We start from the raw sequence: 16,859 nt of genomic DNA, 5'->3' as shown, positions 1-16,859 counted from the left end.
AAACCCTGATACAGACACATTTCCCCACTCACGCTAGTTTATACTCAGTGTGTGAGCCTATTTCGAGCAGACTGTGAAGTTTTAAGAAAGCACTGGACTTCTTGCACTGACTTTATTTACTAGGAGTGGGAGCAAGAGGGAACGGAGAGTGATGAAATTCTATTCACACAAAACAAATTCACTAAACCCCTAAGAAGAAAACAATAACTATACAAAGCTACAGCAAGGACAGTCAGATCTGGGTCCCAACACAGTTCTTGGAGATGAAAACTGATTTGCATGTTTGTTTTTAATTGTCAGCTGAACCAGATGTTAAACCTGGAAAAGCCATGAACCTGAAAAGACCGCAGGTGAGACCCTTTGTAGGTGGAGGACATCGTGAATCTGTTGAGCAAATCTCAGGCTCTGCGTGAGAACACCATGAAAAATGCAGTAGCCCACTAAAGGGCAATAACTCATCAACTTTTTAAAACAGAAACATATGAGCTAGTGCTTAGATTATAAGCATTCACACAAGTACAGAAATGCACATCATGGATAAGAGTTACTTACTCAGCCTAGTCTGCATTCACTGGAAGCAGAGATGTGAAAAGCCACTCTATTCATTTACCTGCAATAACAACTCCTTTACAAAACCTTAAGGCACTAACTACCAGCCCACTGTCCATCCACTTGGACGTGCATAGAAACCCCTGTAATATCCTCCTCAATCTTACATTACAATCTTGTCAGCACAACTAAAAAGCGTTATTTCACCTAACCGAGCTACCCTTAAGATTTAAGCTAATAACACAATCTTTCTGAAGAGTTTTCCAAACCCAGTGTGCCATAAACCCTTGGGGGGGGAAAGCAGCACTGCTCTCATACAGGCACGTGATGCTTTATTTCACTCCCCTAAAAGATGGACGAGCTACAGTGATGAAAGAGGTAATTATCTATTAATTATTCTGGAGCAAAACCACATCTCTTGTGATTAACAAAGGAGTGCTGTGAAATATATTTACAATAACAGTTAAAGAAAAGAAAAGAAAAGAAAAGAAAAGAAAAGAAAAGAAAAGAAAAGAAAAGAAAAGAAAAGAAAAGAAAAGAAAAGAAAAGAAAAGAAAAGAAAAGAAAAGAAAAGAAAAGAAAAGAAAAGAAAAGAAAAGAAAAGAAAAGAAAAGAAAAGAAAAGAAAAACAAATCTAAAAACTGCAGAATCATAATAATAAAAAAAAGATATTTATAGAAGCGATGCGTGAGATGCAATAGTAAAAGGGCCTCCCTTCAGATCATCAATTCATAAGTTCTGTGAGCAGGCTTCCAAACGATAAAATAAAGCACATCATCTATTCAAAATCTCTAACTTTCCTCTTGCGTTCCTTAAAGGTGAATTGCAGTAAATGTATAAATTTTAGTGCGTTGTAACTTGTGTGTCTTTTACTACCACAGGAAGTGAATTTCACAGTATTTATTGGAAATCATTATAGTTCCTGCGCTTTTTAAAATTTAATTTAAAATTTGTCACAGCAGCAGCAAAGCTACTGCAGTCTAATACAAGGCTCCTGTACAAGGATTGTGACCAGCAGCAGATGAGCACTAGGTGGTCTAAGCAACTGCATCAAAAGATCAAACCTCTGTGGAAGAAAATTACCCTGACCTATCTCCAGTCCTCATTGTTTCATTCATTCTTTAATTCTTTTTAATAATTTAATTTGGGACTCTGAGAGTAGATGTAACTGCTTGCTCAGTCACAGGGTGTTTCATTTGTACTATGAGAACTGAAGAGCCAAGAAGGTGAAAATCAGACTCCTGACTATTCTAATCAAGGCATTTTTCAGGAGAGCAAACGTGTTTCGTTGTTGTTTGAAAATACTCCTGCATGCAAAACTCACTTCAGATTTGTCACCACATTAAACCACGTAAGTAACAATATATAAGGGCTGGGAAAATCTAGCCTTCATTGTAGGAACTGCTGAGCACACATAGGATCATAATTGTAAAGTATTTGTAAGCTGAGGTTATAATTGATAAATGAAAACTAGCAAGGAAAAGGGGAGGTAGTCAGATACACATGAAATACACTAGTTTACCTTTGTTGGTACACATATGTGTCCAACCGTTTCACTGTTTGTGGATAAGCAAATATCAAGTGTTTCAACCAGCAATGACTAACTGATTTGTGATAGGTGTGGTGATAGAGATTATTATTAAAGGTGGAAAATTTCTTTCATTCCAGCCTGAGGAGTGGTGAGGATTTTCTCCTTTAACTTCTTTCAAGTGATCCCATGCTGATTCAAGTAAATGGAATTTCACCATGAGTTCCATGAAGTTCCTAATAGCTTTTCAGAATGCCACTTTCTGACAAGTAGTATTCTATGACTTGCTTCTTTTGATGACATCAGCTCTGCCTCCTGCAGACTGCATTCATTTTTGGGTTAAGTTCACTCAGTAGTTTATCATTAGCTCATAGAGACTTAAAGAAAAGTCTTGGAACTAAATTCCCCTGTATTCACAATGATTTCAGAACAAAGTTTAGGATCCTGGACCTCTGTCTAACTGTAAATAATGTTAAGGAAAAGCCAAAAAAGTAATTCTATCAAAGACATGGAAACTTCAAAAACAGCAACATATGTTGCATATGTAACTGCTAAATACCCACCAAGAAATCCTTTGTCTGTCTCCATAAACCCTTAATCTAGAGATACCCCTATAACTGAGCCCCCAGATAACCTTTTAATAACAATAACACTCTAAAGAACGGTCTTCACCATTTCTAATCCACATGAGGGCTTCTTGGTTTTTGTTCCTAAGCCAGCAGGAGCACTGAGAAGTGGTACAAAAATGCACACACAACTGCTTGGATTCATAAAATCTTTAAGCACGAATGGCACCACAACTAAGAAATTATTGCACTCTTCCTCAGACCCAGGCAGTCAAGACTTAGTGTGATCAAATTCAGACAGCTAAATAGTATGTACATATCAATGCAGAAGGATCACAGTCTAGTTTCTTCACTAAAAATGTACAAAAGGAAAGCAAGATCTACCAAAATTTTGTTGGTTTAGTTTTACAAAGGAAGGCAAGGATTAGGCAGCCAACAGAGGAAATCAAAGATTATTTATCACTTGATATTTCATAAGCTATTCTGTAACAATATAGAAAATGTCAAATACAGAAAAGTTCATGTGATTCTTCCTTGCAGTTTTCCTGTGAGAAATCCAACACTGCAGGGACTAAAGCCTGACACCTTTAGATCCCCCAAGTATCAGTTCCCTTTACTATGATAAAAAAAAAAAAAAAAAAAAAAGAGCTCAGCCAGCTAATGGGGCTAGAAAACACTGTCATTTTTCAAACATCAGGACACTAGGAGGAGCAGATCATAAAAATCTCCCCTAGTTTTTAATGAGAACAGCGACGGTATGAACCCATGCATGCCTTGTGTGGTGTATTTCTTCAGGGTTCCATCAGCTCTTTCCTTCTTTCGCTTTATTTTAACATTACAATTTTGTGAGCAAGTGCTCAGATATAAAGATAAAAGGCTAGCATGGGCCTTTGTTTTTGACACTGAAACACTGATAGGAGCTGTAGACTCTGTAACCTGTACCACATGTATTTCACTACAGAAATGTATTGGCTTTCCTTTAATTGTGAACGATGGTACTGCCTTCATGTAAGCATCCAAAGAATTTCACTAAACTCTTAAAATGCCTAAAGCTCTATGTAGGGCTCTGTTTGAGTTTGGTTTTTGTTTATTGTGTTGATAGAGAAAGCACACAAAGGCTTTCCTGGAGATGAGTTAAAGGAAGATAATTTATTTCACGGTTTGAGAATTTCTTTCTGTGCATGTATTTTAATCATACTTCAACTTTAAAAAGAAAAGAAAAGAAAAGAAAAGAAAAGAAAAGAAAAGAAAAGAAAAGAAAAGAAAAGAAAAGAAAAGAAAAGAAAAGAAAAGAAAAGAAAAGAAAAGAAAAGAAAAGAAAAGAAAAGAAAAGAAAAGAAAAGAAAAGAAAAGAAAAGAAAAGAAAAGAAAAGAAAAGAAAAGAAAAGAAAAGAAAAGAAAAGAAAAGGAAAGAAAAGGAAAGAAAAGGAAAAGTCTCTTCTTCAGAGATTCCAACTACTCTTTAAATCAGGGCAGACTGCAAATATCCAGGGAAAAAAAGAGAAAGAAAAAAGAGAAAAGCTTACAGGAGAAATGTTGGTTTTGCACCATTCCACACGCCAAAAGAAAATCTGAAGGTTCACTTAATCATATGTGTAAAGATCATCAACTATTGCTATGTAAACCATCAGAAGACCTATTCAAGCTTTGCACATGTAAGGAGGCAAGTGTGTTCAAAACTAAGATGGCAAAAATATGAAAATGTGAATAATTATAAATCCATGTATGTTTTCCAGATGCAGTTTAATTGCCTTGGTAGTTCAGCTTTTCCTAGGACGTTTTCCAGTAAGGTACATCTCTTCCACTCTTTTCACACCTCCCTCCCCAAACACTTGAATTCCAACCTGCCTACAGCACTCCCTCCTGCTAACACTTCCACGCTTTCATCTGAACAAACGTGATCTTCACTTTGTTTGCGACCATCGCTCCTTGAGTGGCAAAGGGTCAGGCTGAGCTGAATCGTTCCTTTCCTATTCCTTGCAGCTACTGAACGTACTTGGAAGAGATGTAAATACACCTTTATTCTTGTTGTTACCGCTCTCAGAATTGTGGGCATATAAACATCATTTTTAAAGCATGTATGGGGACTCACCCAGCTTAACTCCTCACAACACTGAAGGAATTGATGTGGCTTAAGAAGCTACAAATCACACTTACGAAATCAGTGCAGGATTTCACCGACAGCAGAATCATCTTTGAAACTAGTTACCTGGAAGAGAGCAGAAGTCTCCTCACAATGCATTAAGAAGCTATATATACTCACAACACCCCAGCTTTGCTTTAAAACGTTATCTACAGGTCAATCAAGATGGCTAAGATACAACCTTATCACACCTCTGCAGCAATAATCCTTCCATATAAACTGCTAAGAGAGTACTAACAATTTCTTCACAACTCCACGCAGTTTGTTATATTACAGCCTGCTTTCATCCTTCCACTGAATGCTAACAACGGTACTGAAAACAGCACTTTTACAGACGACAAAGGGCTCATTTGTGTTACAAGCAAACTGAGGCAAAACAAACAAACAAACAAACAAACCACACAAAACGACCCAATAGATGAGAATTCTTTAGGGGACAAAAATTTCCAGACCTCCCAAGTTCGAAGCCCAGTTTTCAGCCCTGCCTCTTTTTACACTTAGAAAAGTGGATTTAGAGATGCAGCTACACCTAGTGATCAGTAGCAGATCACAGCAGGCAGACTCAGGAAGTGCTCCTGCGCTACGAGAGCAGGGAACAAATACGTGAGCACAGAGAGGGGAAAGAGAGGAAAACGACACAGTAATATTTCTCTTTAAAAAGTTTATTACTTAATTTGTTATCGCATGCTTCAAATTGGCTTTGGCTTCCTGAAATCCCTTTTTATGCACATTAAATGAGAAACGCACATTTGGAAATAATCAGCAAAATCAAATGAAATAAAGAGGATCTTTTCATTGTTCCCTACCAAAACAGAGCAGAAGCAAAGTAATTCAGATGCACTCACACATTAATAAACAATTTACTCCCGGTGAAATTTTCAGAACCACTCAAGTGAATCACATCAAAATACAACACATGAAACCCAAGATCAGCTCACAGGTCCTGACCCAACAGCAGCACTGTGTTCCACAAGGTCTCTGTCTGTTAACTCCACCAGCTGAGCCCAATGATGTAAAGCGAAGCCATGTCCCAGAAGCAACCTGTACAAGTGCCCAGGCCACCAGTAACCCCCACAGTATGGCACACTCACTGACCCACTCAGCTTATGAGCAAGAAAAATAAACTCCACATCTCTTCAGGTCAGACCCAAATGATGTTAGTGAGACAGAGACCAGAAGCTTACTTGCTGTACGCCGACACATTTTGTGATTTGCTCTCTAGCTGCCAATCCATCACTTCTGCAAGCACTAAACAGATTATTTTCCATGAGCTATATGCTGCTGTATTGTTTCTGGAAACTAATTTATTTTCCTCGTGGATTCTGATGACTACTAAGTTGTGAGACTGAAGAGAAATCACGGGAATATTTCAGTGTTATTACATCCTTGTAATCTTCTGGAAGGTTTATTTTTAATTTCTGGTGTGGTTTCTTTACTAACTTATGACAGCACGACAATAGAAAAAGCAAAATTCACCACTCTGTTTCTTTTTTGACACTCATAAAGTCCAGACCTTCATTCTGTTCGAGGCATTCCAGAGTACATCCCAATTCATAGTGAAACGCAAACTTTATTTCATCTGTTTCTAATTGTCAAAAGCATCTAAAAAATAAAGACCTATTAGAAGCTGATTCTTTGAAATACTTCCACTCATTTGCAGGATCCATTTAAATGCAATTACTCTCAGGTAAAGATCACAAATCAAATCATTCATCTGCATAAGTGGAAGCAGCACAATGATCTGACTGTGAGGCTCCTGGTCTGAGAACCCCCTCCCACAGCTTACTCTGCTCATAGGGCCAAGCCTGTGCTAACACTTCAACCGAAGATGCGCTGCTGGGCTGACAGCTGCTCCAGGCACTAAGATCATCACATCCTCACCAGCGTTTCTTCCCTCAGATGACACAGGGATGGGGACCACAGGCAGACAGGTGGAGAGCAGGTGAAATAAGCAACACCGGCAAACACAGAAAGTGTTAAAATAAGACACAAAACACGCATAGAGATCATTGCTGACAAAGCAATCAGAGCATCTATCAAAGGCTACACGATACAGATCCTAAATACTCTGAGAAACCTCTTTAAGCACAGTTAATTACAGCAGAAAGTTTTTACTTTCCGTACATTCCTCTGAATGCCAGGAACTTCCCTTCAGCCCTATGGAGATTTCACCTTGCTTCTTTCTTTCTTTCCATCCTCCCTTTTTGCAAGCACTGTGACAGCGGTGGTGTTCAGGAAGTTTCAGTACGTTACATTTCTTCCTTACTGTTTTTGGAAAATGTGATTCTTGTTTTCAAGAGTGCCTACACCCAAAACCGAAACAGATGAACGTGAAGGCACGGCCTCTATTTAGAGCACAAGGTTTGTATTTTCCTTCCATGAAACAGCTGGAGGACTGCTGTGCTCTATGTAAAACCTTTACCAGTCCCTAAGAGAAGCAGTTTCCAGTTCTGTGCAGTTCCTTCCTTCCCTCCCATTCTCCTCCCAGCTGCCTCCTGTGCCGGCACAAAGTTACTTAGGAAGAGCCCCCCAGAAGCATTTCCATGCCATTCCATTCTCTTTAGCACTGCAATAGGGCCCATCCCTTCTCACAGAAGGAAAACTTTTAACACGAGTACCATAAAATGAATGCACTAATACACATCCTTGCTGCTTTCTGCAGCAAAAGAGAACAGTGTGCTCTAATAACAGGCCTCTCTGGGTCAGTCGGGTTATAAGCAAGAAACACCAATTTCAGAATTCAGGCTGTGTGCAAATGTAAATCCACCCGAACATGATGCCCTTATAAAAGCACAGTTTCTGCATTCTATTACACATCTCTTCGCCTTCAATTTCAGCCACCCATTCCGGTGTTTGACAGAATTCATTACATCCAGACTCTACATGTTATGGAAGATCTAATATTTAGGCACGCAGCATCCCTTCTCACTTGCTCTGGTTTGACCCAGATCTCCTACAGGGATGAACCGCTCCCCCTGAACTGCAGAACCCACCGGGGTGGGGTAGGAAAACGAGCACCATAGAGCCAGGTGGCACTCCGTGTGACAGCAACATCACACGATCCAGGAACTCTGCAATGTGAGCCTTTCCATGGCCCCACTTTGTCATATTTACGCTAAAACTATAAACAGAAATCAGCCAACCCAGGTATGCAAGCGTTTCCTGGGAACAAGCTATCTGCTTTGCAGCAAGACCCCAGCTACTTCTTAAAATAAGCATTGTCCATATAATACGCTTTCAGTAACACGTCTTGAATCCAAATTCTTGAAACCATTTGCTTCTGGAACTGATGAGGGCAGAATTTTAAATTCCTTAGTTAAGGACTCAGAGAAAATCTCATTGTTATTAACTGTTAAGCTGCTTTCCAGAGATTACTTGAAAGCTTCCAGGCCTTAGAAAGCCAAGATCTGATCTTTCGGTATGATTGTTTTCTAAATAAGAAATGCAAATAAAACAGTGTCTGAAGGTAACATTAGAACTAATCTCTGCCAAATAGATCCATTACTTTAGGAAAGGGTAAAAATAAAAACAGAACAAGAAATGCCAAAGACTTAACGTACCCGCCGCTATTCTTTGCTTCAAGCAGCCGTGGAGTTGGTTTTCTTTTCTTATTGCTTCATTTGTTTTTTAAACTTTTTAGAGGTTATTCATGTAACTCCCATCAGCAACAGGGGACGGCGAGCACAGAGAAAGGAATTTAGTGTGATTTCATTTCTATGACACTGATGCATCACGCTTTCAACAAAAGCAACAGCATTTCCCCCCCTTCCTAAGCAAAACTGACTCCCAGGCACACACTTCAAAAGGGGAAATGCAAAAACAGAGTGCCAACAATCAGTATTAAAAAAGAACAAACTGTACCTGCCCTGCCATTAATGGGCTTTCCATTCAGTGTTTCACATACATGTACACATGCACAGACAAGGAGAGGGGCAGGCCAAATCCTATGGCCCATGACATCCTCCACAGCCCAAATGAGGTGCGTGGATCGCAGCATCCCTCACTCACTGCACTGGAAGCCATGGAATCACCCTTTTTGCCACAAGCTTATGCACAGGTCATTAAATCCACCTAAGGACATCACTGAACCATTTGTGCTTTCTGTCACTGTGTGTTTGCTGCCACAGCATGCAGCTATGGAAATGAATACATGAATGGCACTTATTTGCTGACTGTAGCAGAGCATCAGGGTACCACGTATGTAAGTCACTTCCGAAGTGATGCTCCAGCTCAACTTTAAGGCAGAAGCCCGACAGTTGGCACGGGGCAGCAATCAGTTTGGGATTCATCGGAATGAAGCAAAAGCTCTCCCTGAAGCCTGGACACCAGATTCCCAATATTAGGGAGATATAGGGCTAATGTGCATGATTTCAGCTTCATAATCCACTGCGGAGCATAGCTTCAACCTAACACGGGTGTTAGGGAAAGCTTTCATCATTCTTATGTATCATCTCGGTGCAAAGCATCCTCCTGCTCAGGAACTCTCTTACTCATCCGCGGTGATAACACCGAAGAGTATCTAAGGAAAACGCAGCCTCGTACTCAGAAGGTCTGTGGAACCTGACATAAAACCCGAAATCGGTAGTTTTTCAGCAAAGTTTAGGAGCACACCACGCACTCACGTTATCTGCAGCGCAGCGCACTGCAAACACGGTGCACAGCAGCCGGGCGGTAGGACTCGCAAAGCCTACAGAACGGGTCGGAGCCCGAGCCCGACACCAGATGTCCCCCACTTCTGTTAGCCGCGCTAACTTCGTGCGAGAAACAAAACAGAAAGCCCCGAAGCGACTCCCTGCAACGGAGCGCGGTGAACTATTTCACAACCCACATTCCCGTCTAAAAGTACGGCTTTCCTCAGCACGGAAGCAGGACGGGGAGCAGTCAGAGGGTCCGAACACGCCGTAACTGTCTGCACGCCGAGCGGAAAGCACCGCTGCTCACGCCCAGAGCCGGAGACAACGGAGCCCTTCCGCTCCCGTACGGGGCAACGAAGAACTCCGGGCAGACGGCGGAGCGGAGCACGGGGAGCTGGGGCCCGGCTCGGCTGCGGCATCCCGTCCGCCTCCGTCGGGGACTTTCTCTCCCCCACCTATTCATTCCAGTGTCAGCCCCGCCGGGAGGACGGAGAGAGAAAGGAACCCGAGGCGAAGCCCTACCGGCTCCGGAGCCGCGGTGCAGGCGAGGCGGCTCCTTACCTGTGAACGTCTGCGCTCCAGCCGCCAGCAAAAGTCCGGCCAAAGTCACCAGGCAACTTCCAACTTTCCCCATATTTCCACCCCTTCCTGCTCCGGGTCCAGCAAAGTGTCAAAGTGTTCGCCAAAGTGGGTGACGGCCCTCTTCGACCCCCTCCCCTCGGCAGGGAGGGGGACCCGGACCCCCGCTGGCTGCCCCGCGGCCCCCGGCTCCCCTCGGACTCTTCGCCGGCGGAGGCGCGGAGAGAGAGATGCGGACGGTTCCTCGGGCAGCTCCGCTCTCCCGCGCCGTCCCCTCCGGCCGCCTCCCCCAGGGGGGGAACTGCGATTCCGGTGCCTCCCCGCCTGCCCGCTGCCGCCGCCGGCCCCGCTCCGCTCGGCTCTCGGACTGACTCGCGGTCCCCCCCGGCGGGCGGGCGGGTGAGGGAGCGGGGAAGGCACGCCCAGCCGCCGGCGCCGCCGCGCTGCCCCGCTAGAGGGCGAGGCGGCCGTACGCGGCGCGGCGGGGGCTGCTGACGGGAGCTCCGTGCCCGCCGCACGGAGAGCAGTCGCGGTCGACCCGAAGTTCAGCCCGCGACCTCGGTAACTTCACCGCCCGTCGCGGGGACGGGAACGGGAGGCCCCGAGGCAAACCGGGCAGGAAAGGGTGCATGTCAGAGAGGGGATAGAGCTGTGCGTTTCGTAATCGTTCTGTTTGGTTTCTACAGGCGCTGTCGGAAGGGCCGCTCGGCGAACGCCGGGAGCGTCAGCACCGACGGAGCGGGATACGGAGCTGCGAGCGGACTTGCGGGCACCGCGCCGGGAAGAGCCACCCCCGGTTCGGGTACCGACGCCAAACCTGGGCGGCTCTGCCCTCCCGCGGGGCTCCCCTACTGCCCCGTGCGACCCCGGCGGTGTGGCGTCACGGAATGGGGCGTGACGTCACCGGCATCCAGCGAGGGACGTGACGTCAGCATGGCAGCTCGTTTGTTGTTCGTCGTCTGCCCCTCGGAGTACGGCTGTCTGTCTATTTGCTGTGGGGATTTGGCTCCTGTCAGACGCCACAAATAAGTGTTTGTTGGTTTTAAACCAGTTCTGTTGTGTTTGGACCTCTGCATGTGGAAGTATTGTTGTTGGCTATCGCAGTGAAAGCTGTCTTTTGTGTTATTTATTTCAGGTGCAGGCGTCAGGCCAGATTCATCCCTTGTTATCCCCTAGGGCTATAAATAAAACAGTGAAAACAAGAATCGAAGTAATGCCAAAATGAAGGTTTGAGCTGGCAAATGCTCAGGTTCGAGTTCTGCTTTCTCCAGAATGGGCCCTCTGTTTTTACAGCACTGTCACACGTAGTTACCAGCTTCAGTCTCATTGCAAAGTGAAGCCTTAAGTCCCATCCCCCCCCCCCCCCCCCCCACCAGCACTGCAAGTGATGACACATATTGAAGATGCGTGCGTGTTTTTGATTGTGTTTCCATATAATCCATCCCCTTCAAAGTTCGGCCTTCGGCTGTACTGTTTCTCGCCACCCTCCATCCACCCTGTTGTCACGGTGCCGTGCCATTGGGCTTTAGCGGTGTGTTTGTGGCGTGAGGAAGGGACGTGAGTTGGGAGATGTGCGGGGTGCAGGCAGCCGCCTCAGACAGGAACACAAGAGGGCAGGGTAGCATTAATTGTTGTGCTTCCTGACGTCAGACTTTTCTTTGCACTGTGAGCATTTTCTCCGTTTGTTATGTGCCTGCAACTTCTTAGGCTTCCCTAGTGAAGTTTCCATAGTACCCACAAACCTTTATAGCTTATGGTGTTGCTTTGTTTAGGGTTTGTTTGTTTTTTTTCCAATAATAATTCCTTTTTTTTTTTTTTTTTTTCCTCTGGGAACATAATTTAAGCAAATTATATGTTCTCTAAAGCTGCAGTTATAGCATCTCCAAATTAGAAACTAGTCTTGAAAGCGTTACCCGTGTAATTACAACACTTTCAGGAAAAAAAAAAAGAAAAAAAAAAAACACACACACAAAAAAAACCCCCACATAAAGTCTCCTAAGAAGTTTGACTTACAGTAAATTTCATTTTCAAGTGTATCTACATTTATCACTAAAAAATCCAGAAATTATTTAGCTCATGCTAACGATGGCTTCCCTCTCGGTTCATGATGTCCAGAAATGCATTTAAAAAGTGGAGCTGTAATCACAGAATCATTGAGACTGTAAATGACTGCTAAGATCATCTAGTCCAACCGTCAGCCTCTCACCGCCATGCCCGCTAACCACGTCCCTCAAATCAATTAATATCAGGCTTAACATGGTGGGGTAAAATATGTTCAGACACATAACCTTAACTCAGACCCCCACCTTTTTTTTCACAGGGAAATGCAAACTCCACGCCTATATGCATTGCTATCTGATGTTAGTTTACAGAAGATGAGATAGAAAGTCACCAAGTTCAGTGGAAGAGCGGGTACAAGTGGTCGCAGTAATATCAGGAGGAGGGCTAAAGTCACTGACCTTCAAAGACGTAATCATTCCATTTTAAAAACAATTTAAACAAGAAAAAAAAAAAAAAAAAGAGCTCTGAGGAATAGAGAAGGCAACAACAGAAAACACAGGTCATGCACGGTCAATCAGGAGTCAGCTAATTTTCACTGAGTTTTGATACTCGAGTGTGTATGTAGACATCCCAGAAACAGTACAAAAGGACTGAGGAAAACCTTCAGGAGAGTTCTTGAGCAGCCTGATCTGTTGGGTGGCAGCCCTTCCCATGGCAGAGGGTTGCAACTGGGTAATCTTTAAGGTCTCTTCCAACCCAAGCCGTTCCAGGAGTTTTCATTAAGAGCTAAGCTGTGTCTGAGAAGTGGATTGGAAGATTGGAAGCATCTGCAAAAAAAAAAAAAAAAAAAGATGACTTGGATGATCTGCTCTTGAACTGGCTTGCCTCAAAAAATACCTGATGACAGTTCCCCCGCCCCACGCACATGCATTCAGCTCAGGAAAATAGATCATAGACTCATAGAATCATAGCATGGTTTGGGTTTGGAAGGGACCTCTAAGGTATCTTCGTTCCAACCCCTGCTTATGGGCAGGAATGCCTCCCTCCAGACCAGGTTGCTCACAGCCCCATCCAGCCTGGCCTTGAGAGCCTCCAGGGATGGGGCATCCACAGCTTCACTGGGCAACCTGTTCCAGTGTCTCACCACCCTCAGAGTAAAGAATTCCTTCCTGACATCTAGTCTAAATCTACCCTCTTCCAGTTTAAAGCCATTTCCCCACATCCTGTCACTACCTGCTTTTATAAAATGTCCCTCCCCGGATCGCTGACTACTCCTGCTGAAAGGGGTCACACAATGAGACAGTTGAGGAGTAAGATGAGGAATAAGGAGAAAAATGAGTATGGAAGCTGGCATAACTATCTGTTCTCTATATTTTGATGTGCATTGAAGAAATACACATAACCATTGTTGCAATGGTTTTGTTTTGTTTTCAGATATGGAATTTTTGTATTTTCCACTGTGGTTACATTAAACAAGTTGTTGATAAATGATGAATAATTGCACTGTTTATTGCACAAACCTGACTCAGCTGCCTAGAGTGTGCCTGCTAATCACTCTCCTGCAGATCCATTCCCAGTATTCTGAATCTGGGCTGCTTCTGACAAATGATTTGTGAAATTTTGAAAACGATGGAGAAATGTATTACTGGCTAGAGGGGTCAGAGATCCATATACTTATTGCTATGTGGAAACAGAAATGAGGGCTTGACTGTTTGTTGTCCAGGAAAGGCTCTTAGAGTAGGCATATGTCTATCCTTAACAATTGTATGTACTGCATCGGTCTGCTTAGCTGTTGGCTTTCCCTTAAGGCATTAATGATATTCACAGTGCTGCTCATTCCATGTTACTGGCACAAGAACAATTAAACATATCCCAGATTCCATAAGACATCATGGCCATTGTGCATAATCCATAGCATGAGGTCACCCTTCCTATAATGATACTAAGCAGGAATAGTCTCTAGCTCATGTTACAGTACAAATAGAAAGGTGAGGACTCATATTCAAGTACTGGAGGAAAGCCCAAACGTTCTGCCTTTTTTGACCTATGACAATGCTGATTAAGTGTCCAAGAATGTGGGATCAGTAGCCAGTAATATCTCTTTCACAGCTCAAATCTGTTTTTTGCGCTAGTCGGGTAGGAATGGTTATCTCTAGCCCACTTCATCTTCTTCTAAAGCTCAGACTGACAAAAGTTCATGAGCCTTTCAATTGCGCTGTTATTTAAATAATTAAGTAATATTCTTCAAAAGGTAGGGGTGCATTATAGTACATCACTGCCAGCTCCTTTGTGAAACTAAGATGTGTTTTGTTAGAAAGAAGGCAATGCTTCAGACAATTCTTATTTTACCAAAGCTATTTCTCAGCTGCAGCCAAATTTCAGAGCCAATCTTTGATCAATCCAAGAGGGCTGCTCAAGCAAAATCTTACCATCCCTGGAAGACAGTGACAAACTTCAAAGGTTTTACAATTTGCCTATCTTTCTTCTTAAACACAGAACAATATATTCTTCTTTAGCAATGTTCATTTGTCTTCAGGTAGTTTTATCTTCACATCTGGATTTTCGTTTCAACTCTTCACCTTTTCACTGCTGATCTTTTTTATCCAAAGCTTCATAAAGGAAGTGCACATATCGATGTGACAGGATTTACTGACTGCATTGTACTCAATCATATTGTATTTCACAATGTTTAGTGTATCCATCAATGCTGTAAAAGTTTCATTTGATATTAAAGAGTTATTTCAGTTATCGGTGTAGTGTTCTGAATAAATCTGCTAGCATTCATTCAAAAACTGAGATCAACCTCTTCTTTTTTTTTTTTTTTTTTTTTCAGAGGGGTAAAGTAAGGACATAGCAGTGTCCTTAAAAGATCATATTCACCCTGTACCCTGCCTTCCTCTGCCTCAGAGGAGCAACAAAGAACTCCTTGGAATCTAAGGTCAATGTAAACCAGCTGCAAAATCTGCTGCATACAAAAGGTTTCCTCTGCGGTAGAGGCTCATCATATTTCCTGCTTATTGCTGCTGGAGCTTGCTGGCACTGGAATTGATCCCTGATCATTCATTTGGCACTGAGTTGCACTAATCACAACTGTGGCTGTTCCCTATCAGATATTGTCATCTGCAATATGACTGTATTATTATTATTATTTTTGCACTGCTAATGATTTGTGCAAGCAATGATAATGATCCATTTTGTACCAAGGACACCTTGCTTTATTCACTTGATTGCTGTGCAATTTGGTGGTAAAAAGCAAGCTTCTCTTTGTTCCGAATTGCTAAGAAGTCATTTTTGATTGTAGCTAAGGAAATTCTATATGATCACTCCTGACCTTGGTATTAAGCTGGAAGTTGAAACAGAAAACATAGCCAGATCTTTGAGAAATATATATATATATGCATATATTTAAAAGTCTACAGTGAAACAATCTTTAATCATAAAATGTTGAAATTGAAGTTCAGAAAAGGTCTGACATATCCAAGGAAAGCAGTGCGAGCACCTTTAGGATCTGAATGTCAGAAAGGCAGCAAAGAGCAACGGAGATGTACTGTACAGAGATGGTTACTACTAGTTCAAACCCAAGAATAAATAGCTGCATTGTGGAAGAATATCTATTTCATAATCTTACATTTTTCTATAATGAGTTGGATAAGATAGAATGAAGCCTAGGCAGGTAGAAGCTTGTAAGCTTATAAAAAAACATAGCTCTGTATACAATGCTGTCTCTTCTCCTGAAAGCAAAGGTTTTTGATTCCATAATCAGCAAAGTCTCCTTCTAACCACACATATTATTTATTTGAACAAGGAGGAGTGTGTACCTCATACCAGCTCACATTCTGATGCATTTTGTTGTTTGTGAGCCAAATCCTGTCTTTTGTTCTTTGTTAGAAAATTATTGTGTTTTATTGCAGCATACTGTGTATGAGAACAGACTTCTTTATACCTGAGCTTTCCTACAGGGAGCAGAAGGACCAGCTGCTGTCTAAGAGATGAAGATCCAGGAGCAGAGGGCAGTAACTCCTCCTGCAGGAGAAGGATCTGTCCACTAGCCTTGGCAAAGCAAACAGGGCAAGCCTAGGGACTGTGGCCAAACTCAATCAAGCCTCCAGATGAGCAGGCAAATTCACAGCAGTGAGAGAGGTTTGAGATGAAGGAAGTCAATCTACAATCTACTCATCACCAACCAGGTCCAAGGCATACCCAAGTCACCAAGTCACCCAAGTCCAGAAGCTGGCCAACAGATCAAGGCCTGGATCAACAGGATCCATAGCCAGGCACAGCTGAAAACCAATTCTACTACAGTGTAGGTTAGGAGGGGAAATGGGGCTCCTGGTCTGACTGGGCACAGGGTAAGGGCGGAAGCCTAAGGTTAGGCTGATCTGGGTCATTAGTACATTCAGAGCAATCTCACTTTCCAGCTTTGCTTCTTGAAATACATTTCATGGCTTTTAATACTTTCTTCCAGCTTCCCATACTTTGTAAAGAAGAACACTTTGAATGTTCTTATACTATTATTCTTGGCTTCTCTCAAAATGTGTTATGTCCTTAGCTGTGTCTATGTCAACAATATCAGGCAGTACATGCAAGAGACAAGAGCAAAATAGTTCAAATACCTAACACTGTTAAGCAAACACCTGCTTATGCCAACTATGAGTTTATAACCTTCAGATTTGTGTATGGCTGAATAGGATTGGTCAGGAGCAGAAAGAGACAGAAACTCAGGATTGATCAAATGCAAATACTTGCAAATATTCATATATTCAGTCTTCAAAGTCTGTACAAATGCACACTGTAATATCATCTTTGTCACTCGTTGCTTTGATCTTGTCATTCATCTGGGTTAACATCCTCTTCTATTA

The 16,859-nt window shown here is 42.8% G+C and overlaps 1 protein-coding gene across 10 annotated transcripts in view; it reads right to left on the bottom strand.

Moving 5' to 3' along the window:
- The window catches only part of PTPRM (protein tyrosine phosphatase receptor type M), a 454,976-nt gene extending 444,615 nt beyond the window's left edge, over positions 1-10,361 (bottom strand). For 5 of the 10 annotated variants that reach the window (XM_072327944.1, XM_072327945.1, XM_072327947.1 and 2 more), the window contains exon 1: positions 9,982-10,361. In XM_072327944.1, the coding sequence (XP_072184045.1) occupies positions 9,982-10,054 (73 nt within the window). In that variant the 5' untranslated portion in view covers positions 10,055-10,361. The remainder of the gene's footprint in view (positions 1-9,981) is intronic. The other 5 variants (XM_072327946.1, XM_072327949.1, XM_072327950.1 and 2 more) reach the window with 2 other exon arrangements.
- Between the last annotated feature and the right edge of the window lie 6,498 nt (positions 10,362-16,859).

The sequence above is a fragment of the Excalfactoria chinensis genome, chromosome 2 (genome assembly GCF_039878825.1).
Source record: "Excalfactoria chinensis isolate bCotChi1 chromosome 2, bCotChi1.hap2, whole genome shotgun sequence".
Lineage (NCBI taxonomy): Eukaryota > Metazoa > Chordata > Aves > Galliformes > Phasianidae > Excalfactoria > Excalfactoria chinensis.
Note: the sequence above shows the minus strand (reverse complement) of the source record. Positions and strands in the feature narration are given on the sequence as shown.